Raw genomic sequence first — 20,710 nt, 5'->3', positions numbered from 1 at the left:
GCTCCGCCCGAAACAAGTATTGTCATGGTTGTTCGAAACTTTTCGTTGCAAGAAGGTCGCTGTCAATTGGGTGTCGAACCCTCTGCCACGCGCCGCCTGTAAACGTCCTCCTCCATCTGCCGTCACCGTCGAAGCTTCTACCAAATCATCACTCGCCACCACGTTGTTTCTGTCGAGTTTCTCCATCCGTCACGATTTGGTTTCGTGCATCAACTCACCGTTTCTTCGTCAGCCGATCGTTTCTGTCTCACCATTGCAAGCAACACCACACCATCGAAGAGTCATTGTTTCGTCGTCGTATACCCGAGCCATTTCCAGCCGAGTTGTTTGAGCCGAGTCGTGTGTGTGAGCCTCGTCTTCCTCAACCGTTCGCCTGAGCCGAGCGTTTCGCTTAGCCAAATTCTACCCGAGCCATCCCTTCATGAGCTGTTAGTCATCCTTTCAGCCGAACCGCACGCGTGAGCCACCTTTCCCATTGTTGAGCCGCCAAGCCATTTATGAGCCGCCAAGCCGTTTCTGAGCCACCAGACTAGATTGTTGTTCTTTTTCCACCTATTTGGACCTATTTTAGTAAGTTTTAATGGGTTTTGGGTAATGCCCATTAAATGGAAATTTTGGACTCTAATTAATTTAATTTGGATTTTTCCCTTTAAGGTTCATTTGGATAACACTTTGGAAAAATAGTCTGTGAAATTCTCCCAATAAGGTTTCAACCTCAACTATGGGATTTGTCTATTGGAAAGCTTCAACTGTGCTAGATAGGAAATAAACGTTTAACAAATCTCGAGGTAAGAGATTCTACTACTGGCCCTTCGAATTGAATTTAAGAGACAACACATATTACGACTATACATTGAGGGTAGCTAAGATGTATAATGCAGTGCTATAGATAATGATTGATATTAAGTTGATGACAATGACTGATGTTATGTTGTTAATGATGACTGTATTGTATATGATTTTTATGATATATTAATCACATGCTTAAGGACGTTACGATTAATATTCATGTTATGTTATGATGTTTATGATGATGTCACATGCTTTTGGTTTATGGTGTGTCTGTTAACTTTGTATGTTAAGTTTCTTACCCCACCTGTATTGTGATCCTATCTATGGTGTCACTCGCACAACTAGGGGTGTTCCTACGAGATCACTCGCATGATTTAGGGGTGTACCTACAGATCACATATGCACGGTTAGGGGACAATTATATTATGTATACGGGGTCACTCGCACAACTAGGGGTTTTCCGACGGGACCACTTGCACGATTAGGGTGTACCTACGTATTACATATATGTTTATGAAGTGTGTATCTGCGACCACTCGCATGACAAAGGTGTTCCCATGGGATCACTCGCACGATTAGGGGTGTTTGTATGGTCTCACTCACTCAAGTGTGCTTCGTTGGACACACAACGTTATGTTTATGTTTCTAATGAAAAGTTAACAGATCACCTAGCGGGACTAATAGTGGGTCCCTTATTGAATATATTTATATATTCACTCTTTTCTATGTTTAATATTTTAGGCTAATGTAGGGAACTTAAGAAGCTGGCGAGCGACAAAAAGAGATTCGTGGCATGCCATCTGAGGACATAGTTCAGCTTCCGCACTTTTTTTTTTTAATGTTTTTTTCAATATTTTAAATTTTAATTGTTTTACTTAAGATTTTGTCATATTTTTATTGTTAGAACCCGCGGGTCCGTTTTCAAATTATTTTTGTTTGTTTTGATAATCTTATATTTTATGAAGATCTTGATTTTATAAGAATTTTAGTCGTTTGTCTCTTCAAAGAAAGTGTAATTTGTTATTTGTCCTTTTTAGTAATGACCTTAACATAATCTAAAAGTTCGGTCGTTACAATATATGTATCAAAGGGCTATCACAATCTAATTAGATATATCAGATGGCTATCAGACAAATATCAAAAACTATCATAGGGCTATCCAAATTTAAAACAACTATATATATATATATAACAACACACACACACACATATACACATATAACTAATTAGATATATCAAATGACTAACAGACAAATATAAAAAAATTATCAGAGGGCTACCCTAATTTATACAACATATATGTATCGAGACTACCATAAAGTAATTAGATATATCAGACGACTATTAGAGGTCTATTAAACAGATGTCAAAAACAATAAGAGGGCTACTCAAATTTAAAACAACATATATGTACAGAGGGCTATCACAAACTAATTTTATATATCACACGACTATCAGAGAGCTATTAGACATATATCAAAAACTATCAGAGAACTATCTAAATTTAAAAGAAAATATATGTATCAAAGGGCTATCATAAACTAATTTAATATATTAGATGACTATTAGAGGCTATCAAAAAGCTATAAAAACTATCAGATGACTACTCAAATTTACAATAACATATATGTATCAGGGAGTTATCACAACTTATAAATTTTAAAGAATCTATTATTTCTGTAATATCTATGATTTTTCAAACAAGACTATGTGCTTTCTTCAAAAAATAAATCAACATGCAAATAAAAGAGGAGAAGAGAATAAGAGATACCTTATGTTGTTGCACTATATGATTTAGAAGAGGAACCGTAAGCTGTAATACGTATCAAACATGATAAGCCCTATACATTTTCAAATGAATATGTATCGGACATGATAAACTCTAATCGATTTAGAACAACATGGAGTAATGGAGAGAAAACGTATAGATAGACATTTGAAGAAAGTGATGCAGAGAAAACATAAATATAAGGAGAGAAAACGTACATATAGACATTTGAAGAGAGTGATGCAAAGAAAATGTAAAGATAAAGCCAGATGAATCAGTTTGAAAACAAAATTAATTGATTCAAAAATAAGCTGTAAATATATTTGAAAGAAAAAATAAACAGTAATGATTAAACGTACAGATAGAAATTTGAAACAAAAATAATCGATTAAAAGATAAAACGAATAGAAAGACATTTGAAATTAAAAATAAGTCGTAAATATACGATTGAAACCTTAAAAAGGATAGCAATAAATTGTAAGGATTGAAGTTGAAGAGAGTGTAAAAAAGGTTCTTACCGTTGATGAAGAAGATAGACATCTAAATCCCTAAAAGAATGAAACTCTATGCACAAGAAGTTGAAGAGAGAAAAAAAAAAGAACAAAGAAGTTGAGGAGAAAAGAAGTAGGGAAACCGAAGAAGAACAAAAATGAATGAAGTCAAGCTTACCATTTCTAGGCAGCGAGGAGTAGTCCTGAAGATCTTTCGATTTTAAGGGAGTGGTAGGTTCAATAACCGTCTTGCTTGTTAGTTTTCTTCTCTTCTTTCACCGAGGATCATTTACCGATACATCTTCAATGGCCACATCAACCTTGAGCCAAAGACACTCAATCTTATGGTCCTTAAGCTATGCTTAATCGCCTTATAATATTTCTTAATCTTAACTTATATCTTAACAAAAATCTTTAGGTGATAAGAACACAAATCACAGAAAAGTATCCAAACTAAGACTTTATTATACTTCAATAAGCGTTTATAATGACTTTACAACAATTACATACACACAACTCTTAAAACTTTTAAGGGTAAAATGCCTTGGCAGCCTTCTTACTCAGCAAACCCTCCAAACTCCTCTTACTTGGCCTTAACGTCTGACTCCTACAAGATGAGATTTTAAAACGTAAGTCTAAAAGACTCAGTGAGGTTTTAACAAAACCTTTTCGCAATACCTTTGCAAATTTCCTTTCGTCAAACATCAAACACATTTTAAGCATAAACGTATCTTTTCATAGTAATAAATCCTTTTGCATAATCAATTCTCATAAACACAACATCTTGTATAAACACACATTAGTTATCAACATTCTTTTCGCCAAGGATCCCTAATCATTCTCTATGCTAGGTCACGTAACTTCGCGTTTAGACTACTGTAACAACAACATCAAAAAATATACAGATTCGTCCTTATTGCTCAGGCTGCTAAGCTTAGTATGCTCCTTTCAACGTATCAGCCAACTTCTCATCACCATCTAGCCCCTTTCACCCCATGGTTTCCTTGACTCATTATGTGCACATAATAGTTAGCTCATTGACAAGAAGTAACTAATGATTTGAACACCATTTCATAAACAAATCATGCTTTGAAATGCATAAATCATACTTAGAAACATATAAGTTTTTCATGTAAATCTCTTTTAGAAACATTTAAATTGAAATCATTATTTCAAACAACCAAAGAATTTATAAGAATGCTTAAAATCATTCAAACACTTTAAAGAAAACACTTACTCTACTTAGTTACTTAAACTTCAAAGGCTTCTCTCTTCTTCTTCTTCTTCTCGCGTAGTCTTCTCGCATAGACACATTGGCAGCACTTCAGCTTCTTTGATTTTATCTTGAAATGTGAAGAATAACAATAACTATTGGTCTGCCTTCAACCCCTATTTATACTACTTATTAATCAAGCTTAGTCATCCTTCGACTCTTGACAAGTCGCCACCTCCTGCTTCTTAGTGGTACACGTGTAATCTTAAGATTTAACTTTATCATGCTTAACTTAAACCTTACACGTGGCGCATTACGTAAATTCAAGAAATTTCTGAGAAGTTTCCTTGTTTCTTCTCGCCAAGTTCCATTTCGCGAATAACTCTAATCACCAAACCTTTCAAAAGTCTTCTCGCATAAACTTTCTCGCAGACTAACCAACCTCTTCTTCCGTAACCTTTCTCGTAGACTAACCAACCTCTTCTTGTGTAGACCACCTCAAACCTCTATTTTAGGATACTTAGTCAAAATTTTACTTCTTCTCTTAACTATGGGTCTTAACTACTTGTCTTAACTACGATTCTTATCTACGGGTCTTAACTATATGTTTTAAGTATAGGCCTTAACTACTTGTCTCAACTACGAGTGTTACAGGTAACTATTATTGTAGGCGATTTCAATTAAAGGCAAGCGTTCATCCCAATTTCCTTTAAATTGTATAACTTAAGCTCTTAACATGTATTCCAATGTCTAAATAGTTCTTTTAGATTAACCATCAATTTGAGGATGGAACGCAGTGCTAAACCTCAACTTGGTCTCTAATGCTTGCAACTTAGGCCAAATTTTGGAAGTCAAATGTTAATCTATGTCTAAAACTATGGACACTAGAGTTTCATAATAGCTTATGATTTTATCCACATATAACTTAGCCAAATCTGTACAATAAAAAAGTGTTTATAATTACCCAAACTACCATGCGTTTTAGGCAATCCAAACAAGAAGTCCATAGTGATATGCTCTTACTTCCATTCTGGACTAGGCAAATAGCACAATTATTCTATAGCCCTTAGGTGTTGTGGTTTGACTTATTGACAAATCAAATATTTAGCTACAAACGCATCTATCTATCACCGTATACATGGTCACCAATAGTATGCTTTCAAAATTATGTGCATTTTAGTACTTCAAAGATGCATTGCATAAGCTGAACAGTACACTTCTTCCAAAATACTTTTCTTCAATGCCTTATTATTCAAAATGCACAGTCTTCTTTCTTTTAACAATGCGCCATCACTTTTGAACGTGTAATCCATCTGTCTTTCACATCTCACCTCTTCAACTAATTTTCATAACACGAGGTTTTCAGGTTGCGATTTAACAATCTCTCCTTCAAGTGTGGGCTTAACTTGGAATTGTTCTATCAAATTTCCAACTGATCCTGCGTTTAAGTTTGCCTTACACCCTTTTGACTCTTTAAATAAGGCCAGTACTCCTCCTTTGCTTTCTCCATTCGAACTCTTTCTGCTGAATGCGTCAGTAACAACATTGGCTTTCTCAAGATGATATGCAATAGTACAATAATAGTCCTTAATTAATTCCATCCAATGCCTCTATCTCAAGTTTAACTCTTTCTGATTAAAGATGTATCTTAAACTCTTATGATCAATGAAAATATTACACATTTCTCCAAATAGGTAGTGTCTCCAAATTTTCAATGCAGGGATAATAGCTGCCAATTCAAAATCATGCAGTAGGTAGTTGCATTCATGCAATTTCAACTGTCTGGACGCGTAGGCTATCACTTTCCCTTCTTGCATTAAAACACATCCTCTCTAATGCGATGCGTCACAATGAACCTCAAACTCCTTCCTCGATGTAGGCAATGCAAGGACGGGTGGAGTAGTAAGTCTACATTTTAACTCCTAGAAACTTTTCTTGCATTAATTCATCCATTCATATCTCGTTGCCTTTTTTGTGAGTGTTGTCAAAGGTACGATTGCCTTGAAAAATCCTTCAACAAAACCTCGTAGTAACCCGTCAAATCAGGAAAGCTTCAAACTTCAAAAACTGTTCTAGGGCATTCCCAATTTTTAACTGCCTCAACCTTTTGTGAATCAACTTTCACTCCTTCTGAAGATATAATGTGACTAAGGAACACGACTTAATTCTGTTGGGTTTTATATCCTAAAACTCGTAGATAGTTAATATAATTCATTGACCGTTACTAATAAAGTTTTATTATTATAATTTCAATAAGTGTTATTGATTATTTTATTAGTTTTATCTTAATAACCTAAATCCAATAAACAAATATTCTAAGTTTTTTGATGAGTTTTGAACAGTATGTAGAGATATACATGCATCAATGTTCAAGATACAACTTAAAGAGTCTATAATATAGGGATAAGGTTGGGTATCTTATCGTGGTAACACTATGGATACGACTCACTTTGTATTTGATCTATACACAGTGATCCAACACATTCGTGTAGGTGACATCTGAGTGAGGGTATCCTATGTACTGAGTTTGCATAAGACTAAACCACGAAATAGTAACCACTAGATGTAACTCCATTAACTAGTTAGGTTTCTATTTCATTAGGATGTCCTAGGTAACTTAGTCTTAATCTTGAGTGTATTATGAACTCCTGTCCAAGAGGGATTGTACAATGATGTGTACGAATGAGAGTAGCCAGATTGTCGACTCAATATGCTTATCATTTTGGGGACAAGATCAAGTAGGGAGCTGGAAACGTAATCACACAAGATGGAATTCACTCATTCCAAATTTTAGGGTAAGTAGATAAGTGTTCAGTTAAATGGTGTCTCTGGGACTTGAACAAAGGGTCTTATCCTCTCTATAGCACGAGAGAGGTTTTTGTTTAGTGGTTGGACCATAAACAAGTTATTCATTAGAGGAGCACTGGTATTTAAGGACTAGAAGTAATCTAGGGATAAAACAGTAATTTGATCCCGCTAGTGTTACGACCACTTGTGAAAGACTAGCTTACTGTTATTGGTTTATATCCGTGGACACAGAAATATATATATAGTGAGAAGAGTTCAACTGTGAGCCTTTAGTGAAGTGTACATAGTTAATGAATATTGATTAATAGGGTTAATAAGTTTAGCCAATTAATATGATATCGTTGTAACTTTTGATCTGTTGGTCCATTAGGTCCCATTCCTAGCTCGTAAACGATAATGATATTTATTTGTATGGGTTGAAATTTGAAATGTTCAAATTGATTGAGGAATTAATATAATGTATGATCATACATTATAATATAAAGTTTATATGTTAATTAAACGATAATAGAATGCCCCTACTTTCATGTCTCTACAAGAATAAGGCGCCCAACCTTTATTCATATACTATAGACCGTTTAAGGCTATATACTCAAATTTGATCCACGTTTATGTCTGTACATAAAGTTCAAGTTTACTCGAAATAGTCTCAAGACTTTAGTTTATTGGATTTAAGATTATAGTTTTCAATTTCTCAATTATGATTTTATTGAATAGAATATGATTACAAACTAAGAGTTTTATGACATAAATTTCAACAAAAACTTCCTATAACACATAATTACAATAGACAATTATAACTTTATCATGTGACTCTCTATATTCATGACTCTAACTAAGACTTTTCTCTAGAACTTATGCTCTAATACCAACTTGTCATGCTCAGTCCCAAAACTCCCTTTGTGCAACTAAAAGGAGACGTGACCGTCAAGAAATTCAATGTGGAATAAACATAACACCAACTCAAAGAGGAGAACTCATTTTGAAATAACCAAATTTCATTGATAACTGATAAAATGGTACATTTAAGAACACTACAAGAGTTTTTCTAAACTGTAAATATACAACTTTCACAACTATGATTGTGTGTGTTCGATGGGAGCACTAGTCTGTCACAACTTATGTGTGGTCCAACGAGATCACTAGATTGCCCTATCTAATGTATGCTCCTACAAGATCACCATATTGATGAATGTTCATACGGGATAACTAAACCATGTGGGGAATCGTTCAACTAATATTTACAAAATATAGGAAATTGTTAGATGATAGATATTGATAGGCACTAATATGCTTCTATCTATCATAATCATATGATAGATAGTAATAGAAGTCTATATGATTGATAGAATCTAAATTTTGCTATATGTCGTAAATATTTTAGTTTATTTTTTCTTCTTATACCTATATTCACAAATATTTATCCTATAATTTCATGTAATTATCTCTCTCTATGTATACAGTTTATCATCTGTGTAAATCTTAATTTTATGTGATCTTATATCTTCAATATATATATTGTGTTCATTCAAATCTAGGCAAAACAAAATCCTACTTAGGCAAAATTAATTTTATTAATTAATAGTAGCAATTAAATTAGGGGAATATTGTTTTTCTCGATTAGATCTATAATAAATGTCAACATAAATTTTCTTGTGTGTGGAGATATAAGAATTTGAACCCAAGTATCCTCTAATAGATACCGATGTTGGTTATGTTGTACATGACTCGTGCATTTTCTTATTAAAATAATATACAAAAAAAAAAAGAGAATCATCGTAAATATATGACAAAACTGTTAGAACTTTTTTACAAAATAGAACAAAATTTCAAATCCTATCAATGATAGACACTAATAGACTTCTATCGGTGTGTCCAATAGTGACATTAATAGAAATTGGTAGAAATCTATCGGTATTTATCAATATCACTTATTCTATTAATAATAGAGTTGAAATTTTGTCATATTGTATAAATATTTTAGTTCATTTTAAAATGAGATTTTTTAAAAACCATAACAAACCGGTAAAATATTTACATTCTATAAAACAATTTCAAAAATGGAAAAAGCCCACTCACAATGAGAAATACAAAAAGTATTCTAGTAAACACACCAGTAATCAGCGACACACGTTCGTGAGTAATATTCTTCTAAACGATTGTGTACTACAGTCTAAAAAAATAATCTACGATTGTTTAGGTCATGATACACGATCGTGTAGTTCTTTTTAACGATGGAAAAAAGTCTTCAATTTTAAACGATCGTGCTGACCATGTTAAATGATCGTGTTGACTATGGTAAGCGGTCGTTTAAATCATATCCACACGATCGTATAGTTATTTCTAAATGATGGAAAAAGAACTTCAAATGTAAATGATCGTGTTGATTATGCTAAACGATCTTGTTGACTATCGTAAGTGATCGTTTAGATCATATCAACACGACTGTATAGTTATTTTTAAACGATGATAAGATAACTTCAAATTTAAACGATCATGTTGACTATGGTAAATAATCGTATTGACAATGATAAACGATCATTTAGATCATGTCAAAATAATATTTAAACGATTTGACATTCTTGAGAATATGAGAAATATGAGGTAGTTTCAAAGAATCTTGTCTAAAATTGTCAAAAATTGTGAAGATAAAATAGGAGATTTAAACAGAAGAATTAATCATTTAAAAATAGAAGAAAAAAATTATATTGAAGAGGAGATAAAGAAACTTGGAAGAGAAGAAATCACATAGAAGGAAGAAGAAAGAGATGTTACGCAAGAACAAACTTGAAAATTAAGAAAATATTTTACCGACTTCATGAACTTTTGTTTTTTTGTTACATGACTTGTAAATTTTTTTTGGTTTTATTATATTTATGTAAATTAACCTTTTAAAAATGTATTTAAGATATTTAAACAAATAAATAAATCATACCTTCTTTAGTTTAGTCCTATATTGTCATCAAACTTCAAAAATTAACTTGTACATACAAATTTTAAATTGGGTAAGAGTTTACTTTAAAATTTTAAAAAGCATAATACATTTAATAGGTTTTAAAATTTTCAATTTTCTAAAGGGATCTTTTCAAAAATATAAAATAGCGACAAAATAGAACAATTCCGAAAACGAAAAAAGCTCAGAGGTCCGTCGTGTAAAATACCAAAAATGTCCCGTCAACCATGCCATCAATAACGCATGTCTAATATATTTGTGATCGTTTAGATTTGGTTATTATTTGATATGTGATTGTTTAGATATAACTACAATTTATACGTGATCGTTTAGATATTACTACAATTTATCTTTTCAATTCCATTGTTTAATTTTGTTACACGATCGTTTTAGGTACACAATTTTTTAAATTTTTTGGTACACGATCGTTTAGATTTCTTTACATGATCGTTTAGATTGGCTACTTCAATCCAAATGATTTTTTTTTTCAATATTTTTTATACACGATCTTTTATTTTCTTTACGCGATCGTTTACTTTTTTTAAACAATCGTTTACATTTGGCTACTCCAATCTAAATGATTTTTTGTTTCAAGATTCTTTATATACAATCTCTTTTATTTTTACAAGATCGTTTACATTTGGCTACTCCAATCTAAGTGATTTTTTTTCAAGATTCTTTATACACGATCTTTTAGATTTTGCTATTTTTTTTTTACACAGTCTTGTACTCAGTCGTTTAGATTTGGTTACCCAAATGTAAACTACGTAAAAAAAAGAAAAAAAAAGAAAAATGATGGAAAGAAATCGCAGCGAAAAAAAAAAAAAGAGAGAAAAAGTAGAAAGATGATGGAAAGAAATTGAAACGAAAAAAAAAAAAGGAAAAAGAATAAAAACGATGGAAAGATTAAACGACGTAAATAAAGAATTGAAAAATAAGAACGATGATGGAAAGAAATCGCAAAAAAAAAAAGAGGAAAGAAAGAAAGACGAAATCGCAGGGGAAGACGGGAAAGATGAAATAGCAAAAGGAAGAAAAGAAATATGGAAGGGGAAATTTGAAATATTTAAAAAATTGTTAACTTTATGAGTTTTGTTACACGGGCTGTAAATAGTTTGGTGTTTTGTTCAATTTACAAAAGTTTCTCTTTATAAACCTATAACATATCCGACATTTAGAAAAAACTCGAAGACCATACAATTAATTGGTTTAAAGTGTTCCAACAAAAATTTAAAAAAAATAAAACAAAGAAGAATTATTAGCATAATTCATAAACATGTTGTATATCATGGACTAAACTTGTAGTTTAATCCACAATCTCATTTATTAATTTTAACAAGATAGCTGCAATACGTAAATAAACGATTGGTTTCCTTTTCCTAAGTTCTAGCAAAATGGCACATGATTTGGGCGTCTTCACTTGTGAATCATTTATCAAGTCGTTCAAAACTTGTATGATGATGGATTTTTTATTTTGATTTCATTGTTCATTATTATTGATTTCAATTTCGTCCTTGTGACTTTAGGAGTTTGATTTTTTTGTATTTTTTAACAATTTGAACGATTTTTAAGTTTTATTTATGGTTTTGCTTCTTTTCTCTTGTTTTGAAGTGGATGTACTGCTATTAACTATCCACAAATCTTTTTTGTTCTATTGCATTAATCTTGATTTCATTAATTGTGATATGATATATAATCTTGATTTCATTAATTGTGATATGATATATAATGGTTGTTGGTCAGAGGAATTTAACTTTATATGTGATTGTTCTATGCTTTCTTCGATGTGTTGTGCATTTTTGAGTTGAATCTAATTTCAAATTATTTCTTTTTATTTTTCTACATCGGTTTTGTTTTGATTTTACTTCATTTATTAGTGTTCTGATGTACTTATATTTTGTGTAGTAGTTGGTTGATATACAAACTACGTGATTTTCAATTTTTCAAATTTTTTACGATTTTTTAGTTATAGTTAAGTATCGAATAAATTTTGTATCAAATGTATCACATAAACCAATGCACTATTAAGTAAATGAACGATATACCTCAATGTATCATTATCAAGTATATTAACAATATTAGGAAAGTATCAACATATCAGTAAAGTAAATCATTATCAAATAGATCAATCAAGTTTACAAGTCTATATCAGTAGCATATCAAGTGTATTTAATCAATCAGGTATATTCGTGAAGAATACTAAGTATATATGCAGTATATCAAGTGTATCAAATATATCACATGCATCAAGCGTATCAAATTCGTTGAGTGTATTAGTGAAGCATAACAAGTTTATCGATGATGCATATCAAATTCGTTGAGTTTACTAGTGAAGTATAACAAATTTATCAATGGTACATCAAGTGTATCAAACTTATCAGTGAAACATTTAATAGTATTAAGCTAATCAAATCTATCAAGAAGAAATTAGTGTAACAAAGAATATTAAATGTATCAAGGTGTATGACAAGATATCAACTGTATGAAGGTCCAAAGAATATCAAGAAGTACCAAATTTATTAAGAAATATCTAGTGTATCAAATGGTATTAAGTGTATCAGGTATATTAAAGGTATATCACTAACGAAGATATTTGTAACATTTTACATCTTGTACATATGTGTTGGACTATGTTTTTGCGATTTTTGGCAAAAAAATTACAAGTGTACTGTGGACTTTATTATAACTTGCTTATGGACAAACTTATTAAAATTTACAAAATATAACAAAAACAAAAATTGCACTTTTAAATTTAAATAAGAGGGTGCACATATAACGACGAAATTAGCAAAATCTAATCAATCAAAAAAAAAAAGTCCTTAAAGGGAAGAAAATTTTATTACACTTTGAAAGGGAAACATTATCAAATGCATCAAGATGTGTATATAAAGGCAACATGCATTCAAGTTCTTCCAAATGCGTATTCGAATTCCATCAAAACATTAATCTTTTTGTTAAAAAGTTAGAAGTCTGAATCTAAACAAACTATAAAAGGGAACATATTCAATTATCTTTTGTAGAGTGAATGTCAGTTGAGCACAATATCGCAACACAAATAAAAATTTTAAAAATAAATCAGCCTGACTTTTGAGTCATCAGAAAGCTTAAAGAGGGGACTCAAGAAATGAATTGAGAATATGCCAGAATATAATGTTGTAAAGTATAAACTACCAATAAGGAAAGAGGAAAAAAAATGTTTGACAACCCAAATCACTGCTCATTCCAAACAATTACATCCAATACCAATTCTACCTTTCTCAGAAATTAGATGGATCTTCAAGCATAGACAAAATGAAGAAAATAAGAAAAGAACAAGAAACAATAATAGGGGTAGAGAATTATATAATTTTGTACCTAAATGGGATTCCATTTGCTTTCCCATCACATTATGTTGTTCATTCTTGCAGCTTTCCCATCTTTTAAGTGCCAGAAATAGGAGCTTCCTTCCAGCTAAAAGAAACGTCAATCTAAACTCAATTCAACTCAATTGTGATACATTATCCCTGAAATGCCTCTTTTGATGTTACGTAACCTCGGCTTTCAGTCACGTTCGAGTTGGCAAAGACCTCAGTTGCAATTTCCCAGCTACCACTTCTTCTTCCCCAACTTGAATGCCGGTCTGATCGAATTGTTGGTGCTTGATGATCAGATTCCAAAACAGGGTCTGTCTCTGGGGCATTAAGAGGTGGCCCATTACTCCCTCTACTACGTATGTCCTCTGAGATTTCATCGATGTTACGACGCTGGGAGATTTTCAACAAGTCTTCACCTATATCAAGATCGTCTTCAACTTTTGACCGTGGATGTGAAGCCAAGTCATCTGCTGCAGCACGGGGCAACTCAGGAAGAACTTGCGGCCTTGGCACCTCCTCTTGGATGAAAGCTCGAAAATTGTTCCTTGATGGCTCTACTTTTGAGCAAAATACTTCAAGAAAATTATTCACACAACCCCGATTGAAAACATTGATCCTATTGTCAGCTCTGTACCGGAAATTTTCATAGGTTGTCTGTAAAAGCATATAGTGAATCCAACACAACTAATTAGTTAGGACCAAACATAACCAATTATCTAATTAAAAAATTGTAAGACCCATGCATTTTCATTTTCTTCAAACCAATTGTACTGATATCCATATAGATTAGAGAAAAACATAAGCCATACAACTCCACAATAGCTCCTTGATTTTAAGAGATCAATAACATTTTATTTGATACGACAGAAGGCAAAATAAGGTGAAGTTCTATCCTTCATTGCCATATAAAAATATCACCACAGTATTTGCTAGCACTAGCAGTGCATAACATTCAAATTCAACAAAAATGAGACAAAAATTTACTCATCAATACATCCATGAAAGGAAATAATCTCTGTTTAAATCATTTTGGATCGTTAAAAAAATTATATTAAAAAAAGTCACTTTGGGGGAAAATAAAATCTTTTCAGTTCTTGGAGGAAATGATTTCTTGTTGTTGCTTCAAGTAACTGTAGGTTTCTCTCTCCTTATACCAATGGACAGAAGTTGGAGGAAAATAATTGTGTTTAGCCCCATACTTGGCATAGTTAATCCATTTTAAACGGAACTTTTCGAGCAAGTAGTACAATAAATACTTTCAATTAATTAAGTTAGCATTTTTCTAAACAGATATGTGGCTAACACTCTTGATGAAGCTGGACAAGACCGATCTTATAGAAATTGACTCGGCTAATCATGTTAGAAGTATTGACTCGACTTAGGCATTTTATTGTTCAATTTTCGACGTTCTTCTACCACTTTAGGTTGATAATTTTATGTTACAATGTCAAATTTTATGTGGTTTGATCTTTGAGCTTTAAATGGGTTGATATTTGTGTGATCTATGAGTTGGTTCACAAAAAAATTTCTAATTTAGCGCAAAAATATTAATTGCACTGCTCATTTCTTTAGGGTTCAACTGGATGATTTTGAAAGTTTATGGTAACACTGGGCAGGGCATACATGTTGAAGCTTTGCTCCCCTCGTTTTATATAATTTCTATCAAACAATTTCTCATAAATATTCAAAATAAATAAAAATCAGCCCCCAATAACCTAAGATGAAATTAATCTTATAGCAGCAGTTTAGACACAGCTCTATTACTTCATCCAAAGTTGATTTGCCTAGAAAAATACATCACATTGAGGCAAAAACGAAGCAGTTTATGATGCATCTTCCATTTTCAAAGATTGTAGGGTAGAAAAAGAAAATATTAAGACGAAGTGAAGAACCAACCTGATTAGTGCCAATAAGATACAAATGGAAGCCAGTTAGACCACCAACAAACCAAAGGGAGACAAAGCAGTAGGCCATTAATATGACTGATGCAGGTGATTCTTTCATTGCCTTCCAAACAGTGCTCTCATATTGATCCATCTGAACCTTGATATACAATGCTGACATTGCAAAGACGTACATGCAAAGAAGCGTTGAAGAAGATACAAACATAAAGAAGTACCTGTAGTTCCGCTGCATGAACACAAAAATGGAGAGATAATATCAGCTGTCAAAGTAAAAACACACAAGACATAAATCTCTTTATTCTTTTCATTGGTTCATTCATATTTGTGGATTGGGGGGGGGGGGGGGGGGGGGATAAGAAACAAGAAAGATAAAAGAGATTAGACATTAAAATCCAACCACAACTTCCAACCTACACAAATTTCTACATCAAGACTAAAAGGAACCAAAAGGGAGGGCCAAAACCCAACACACAGCATTGAACATTAAGTGGAAAAGGAAAAATTGAAATCAATCTGTGAACAGCTTACCAGTCCAATACATTGACCCACCCAAGGGCAGTGATGATCAAAGTGTTCCACACAATTGTTGCAAATTGAGCAGTGGGAGCAACGAGGAGGACGATATAGCATACATGTGTCACAATACTTTACTCTTACTGGGAGCCCATTTACAATAACTTCTTTTGTCCGTGGAAACTGGAGACTTGGAGTTTGCCTTCCCCCAACATCGACTGATACTGAAGTGTCAAAACGGATTTCATCCTCTGGAGGATGTGAATTGCGAGGGATTATTCCTGGGTCCCGGGCTGAAGTAAGGAAAAGAAGTACCAGTACCTACCATCACCAATAGAAATTACATGTCATCAAGGCCTTGAATTAAATGCAAACTACAAAAGTTAGCTTTCAAAATTTTCTAAGTTTGTTGGACAGATAGGTAATGGTAAAAAAAGTGCGAGAGCCACAAGATGCAACAGGAAAATATGACCAAGAACGGTAATAGTTTCAGATTTTCCTAGAAAGAAGATTATAAGAAGGAGATTTGGGATTAAATGCTTGCGCAAAAATCAACATTCAATTGTCATGACAATAACTTGAATCAGATAACATCAGAGATTCCAAAGTAAAGGTGTAAACATAATTTCACATAATGAATGCCAAATTACTCCAACAAATCAGACATCATAATTTCACAAATGGTAGGAACGGTCATAACAGTTCAAAACTTCCTCTGATTACACAGAAGAGATACTAAATCATATAGAAGTCTGTTTCCTTGATCAATAAAACGAAATTTCTTTTTACCTCTCATGTTACTGGTAACCACACTTTTTTGTTCTCACTTCACATTAATATAAGATTAAATAAATAGAATACAGTATGCTTAAGGGAACATTAGAATAAAGAAAGAACCAAAGAAAGAAAACGGAGAACATAGAAGAGATCAGATATTTCATCAAAGATAGAACAATTCTTCATATCTAATTTGCCTAAAACACTTTCCTTTTAACAAACAATAATTTACACAAATACTTAAACGTTAAAGAAGGGTCAAGAGGTCTAACATATATAGTAAAAACAATGGCGACCACCAGAGTGGCATATCCTGCATTATATGATGAAAATTTGTGTCGAAGATGTCTTGCGACAAATGCACAAAAGATAATAACTGGAACTGTAATCAGAAGTATTGTGACAAGCAACGACCTAGCATCAGGCCCAAATATTAGTCTCCCACCAAGAATGAACTTCTGCAAAATCACAAGCAAAAAGAAATGAGGGGAAAAAATATTCAATTGTATAGCACATAAGAGAAAATATGGAGGTGGGGATGAGTATTTTAATATTTACGATGAATAAAGGTATCAGAACAGTGAAACTCTAGCGAGTTTATAAGCTCCATAAAAGAATAAGAAAAGTCATAGGGTAATAGGGTAAGGGAAGTAGCATCCACAGGTTGGCTGTTAACACCCTTAAAGTAGAAACACACAGCAACCCCAAATGAAATGCATATATAAAGCAAAAAATTAAAATGCACGGCATGAACTGAAAATTGTATCATTCTATGATGCTATTCTCTTCTCACTTAGGCTACTCCCGAAAGTAAACAAAGTCAACCACCACCTTCCATGTTTTATAGATGAATAACACATTGAAAACAATTAAAGAAGAAACTAATAAATGGACTACCATAACAGATAGACAAAATTTGATAAACTCTTCTAGTTACAATAGGTATAATTCTTATTCCACCCGCTTTGCATGTTATGATCAACCTACTACAAATCTGAGAAGGCCAATTAAATAACATCCATGCAATTGAAAAACGTTTCAAGTCACTTCCAACACTCTGGTCTGGACATTCAGATGAGAAAATGCATTATAAATGCGGACAATTTTGATTCTAATAGCCCTATTTTATGGAGTACTTCATTCTTATTCATATATCCTTTCATTTGTGTCTTGAAGTTTTAGAGAAATTGAGAAATACATTTGTATGTAGCTCTCACAAAAAAGTGTTCTAGTTTAATAACAGGATTTTTTAGCATGTCAATCTGCTTTAATTTCAATCACAGCTTACACAAACATGATGTGGATATTGCAAAGAGACAATAAATAAAATCTCCAGCTTAAGAGGATGTTAGGAACCATGGTAGTATGGGATGCCTTTGTCCCACACCCATTAGAATTGGATGACCAATGTGGTAAATAAGTGGCTTGGCTCTCCCACCCCAATAGCTCGCTTTTGAGGTGTGGTTCCTTAAGTACCTCACAGCAGAGTTGCACCAGAGGTCCAAAATTTGAATAAAAAAGGACGGCATCTAGATAGTATGAGCCAAATGTTCCATAAGACAACTACTGTTAAACCTCTCATCCTCAGGCATTCTTAAGAATTCTACGAAGAACAATGCAATGCATTTTAAATTATTACCAAATCAAAGTGAAACCAGTGCTAATTCATAAGCTAAAGACAAACACAAAACCATACCAACAAGTTATATGTCACACGATAATTTCTAAAAATCAAGTCTAAAATAGAAGCATGGTTTATAATAAATACATTTTTTTCATATTTATTATTTTTAAAACATTTAAATGATTCCCGTGTTAAAAATTGTATTACTTTATGATAATTGCCCATTTGAAGCATTATGTCTTTTGTCGAAATAATCATGATACATCCAAATATATTTATCAATTTTCTATATGAATTGACATATCTCAGCTAAAAGGAAATTAGAAGTCAACAATGCTTATGCATTTTATGTATTTCACTCCAAGAATGCCAACCAAGCGTGTGACACGTCCTTTTTTTATTTTGATAAATTAGTGTTCAATGTTTGCCCAATAAGTGTCGTACACATACTCAATTGATTCATCTTCAACTAATGTCTAGCACAGTTGTACTCAAATCATACTCAATTGATTCATTGTTCAACTAATACTTAAACTTAACACAAAGTTCGAAGTGAGAAACACGGATATGTTGTCCAAATCAAAATGTTTGTGCTTCATAGGTGCTACACATATTACTATCAAAGACATGAAGAAATCTCTAGAGGTTGGCACTTGGTAGCTATATGGTGGACACACACCTCGAAAATAAGTTTTTCTACTATTCAAAATTCACCAAACTTTCTTAGAAAGCAAAGAAATTAAAATCTCTTCACAGACAGAATAACTCAAGCATATGGTCAAAGACTAAATGAGTAGCTTAGAAACCAATGGTCTAATATTCTTACTTTTTCTGAACTATTCTACCCGAATTAGCTTTTTATCGATCTGACGAGAGACTGAATGAGTAGTTCTCACCTATATTCCTCTGTTCACTCAAAAGAGAGAATTCTGCGACACGAAGCAACCACAGAACGCAGATTGAACAAAAACGATACAACAAACAACCAGAAAAAGAAAAGCGTAGATAAATGTAACTTCACCTCACCAATGAGCATGCCAAATAAAGTTCCAGTAACCAAGCAACCCACTACTATCCTCAGTTAACTCCCAAGACAAATATGGGAAAACGAAAATAACAAACAAAATACATAATGAAGTTTCCTTTTCAACTTTTCAAGTGGACATAACTCAGGAAACTCAAGAAGCTAGAGCAATGGCAACAACCCAAAAGACCTAAAATTTTGAACTTCAAGGACGAAACACAAAAATCAACAACAAACCCTCAAAAGTAAGAGAAATCCCACAGTGAAAAACGAACAATAAAACATCATAACGAAAAAATAAAAAATGGGAAACTCACATTACTCCCTTTCCAGACTTGGTATACGCGAATCGCCATGAGGGGATGAAGCCTTTCAGTTACGCATGAAACAGGAAAGTGGGATTTGAAAGTACTGAAGCGCTCATCTCATGGGGCGTCGAAAACCCACAAAAATCACATTGAAAAAGCACACACACACACACACACACAAAAAAAAAAAAAAAAAAAAAACACTAGAATCGGGTATGATCCAGAGAATTAATTAGAGGGTTTTGGAGTGATTGGGTTTTTGGGTGTTCAAAGTGTAATTGAACAAGTTAGAGAGCGGAAGAAGAAGAGGAAAAAGAGAGTAGTAGGTGATTGATCTGTGCTTGTTGTTAATGTAAAATGGCGGTTTTGCATTTTGGAATTTGCTTGGAATTGTGGCTTTCTTTTTCCTTTTTCTCTTTTCCTCTTTTTTGCTTTTTGCCTTTCTCAGACTCTGTGGAATGTTTTCGACCGAAATTCTACACATAAAAGGCAACGCCAAAACTTCTTTACCCATCAAAAAGCAAAAACCTAATTACATTACAACTAAGAATCTCTCATTTCGTTCACTATTAAGTTTCTTCTCATTGACCGTATGGAAACCTTTCCATTTTCTTAATTTCCAAGTTTTTCTTTCTTCTTTTTACTTTAATCACGTGACATTTTGATCCACAATATCATATTTAATCAGCTGAAATTACTCGTGGATATGATTAATTACGTTGTTATATATACATGTGACAATTTGGTATGTTATACATCTGGAGATTACTTAAAGTGTAGTATATCCAAGATTGCTTTGTCATTTATCTTAAAATTGTTTGATGCATGGGAGTTCATCTTAACAATAATATGATCAGTTTGTTTTCCCATATGCACTAAATCCTCCATGGATCGTATGATCAGTTTGTTTGGTAAACTATACTGTCAACTAGTTATAAATATTAACAAAAAGTAAATGAATGTATGAGAAAATAAATGACTCATAGTGGAAAGAAAAATATATGTTTTGCTCGACCTCATCCTATCCAACTCAAAAACCTTATAGCTTAGTAAATATCATAGATCAACGAGATTATTTAAATAACAAAGACTGTATTTAAATCTTATAAATCAACTAAGTGGAGTAAAATCTATAGGTTGTAAGTGAATCTACAAGAGAAAAGGGCGCATATTGAAAGGTTT

General features: G+C 32.7%; 1 protein-coding gene across 1 annotated transcript; it reads right to left on the bottom strand.

Annotated features, from left to right (window-relative positions):
- Nucleotides 1–13,150: 13,150 nt before the first annotated feature.
- LOC103501299 (protein S-acyltransferase 8-like) lies at nt 13,151–20,095 on the bottom strand. Its single transcript, XM_017047484.2, has 5 exons — nt 19,538–20,095; nt 16,845–17,030; nt 15,811–16,116; nt 15,275–15,508; nt 13,151–14,032 (listed from the first exon to the last, which is right to left on the bottom strand). The coding sequence occupies exons 1-5, from the start codon at nt 19,574–19,576 to the stop codon at nt 13,523–13,525; spliced, it is 1,275 nt and encodes a 424-aa protein (XP_016902973.2). The 5' UTR covers nt 19,577–20,095; the 3' UTR covers nt 13,151–13,522.
- Nucleotides 20,096–20,710: the final 615 nt, after the last annotated feature.

The sequence above is a fragment of the Cucumis melo genome, chromosome 3 (assembly GCF_025177605.1).
Source record: "Cucumis melo cultivar AY chromosome 3, USDA_Cmelo_AY_1.0, whole genome shotgun sequence".
NCBI lineage: Eukaryota > Viridiplantae > Streptophyta > Magnoliopsida > Cucurbitales > Cucurbitaceae > Cucumis > Cucumis melo.
The sequence above is the reverse complement of the archived record's forward strand: the minus strand, read 5'-3'. Positions and strand labels throughout refer to the sequence as shown.

What these genes read in the sequence shown, in the direction of transcription:
- LOC103501299 (XM_017047484.2), bottom strand. Translation starts at nt 19,576, where the DNA reads ATGGCGATTCGCGTATACCAAGTCTGGAAAGGGAGTAAT. An exon ending in CCATTGTTTTTACTATATAT is followed by an intron (nt 16,117 to 16,844) that starts GTTAGACCTCTT and finishes TGGTGATGGTAG; the next exon opens with GTACTGGTACTTCTTTTCCT. An exon ending in ATCTTATTGGCACTAATCAG is followed by an intron (nt 14,033 to 15,274) that starts GTTGGTTCTTCA and finishes ATGCTTTTACAG; the next exon opens with ACAACCTATGAAAATTTCCG.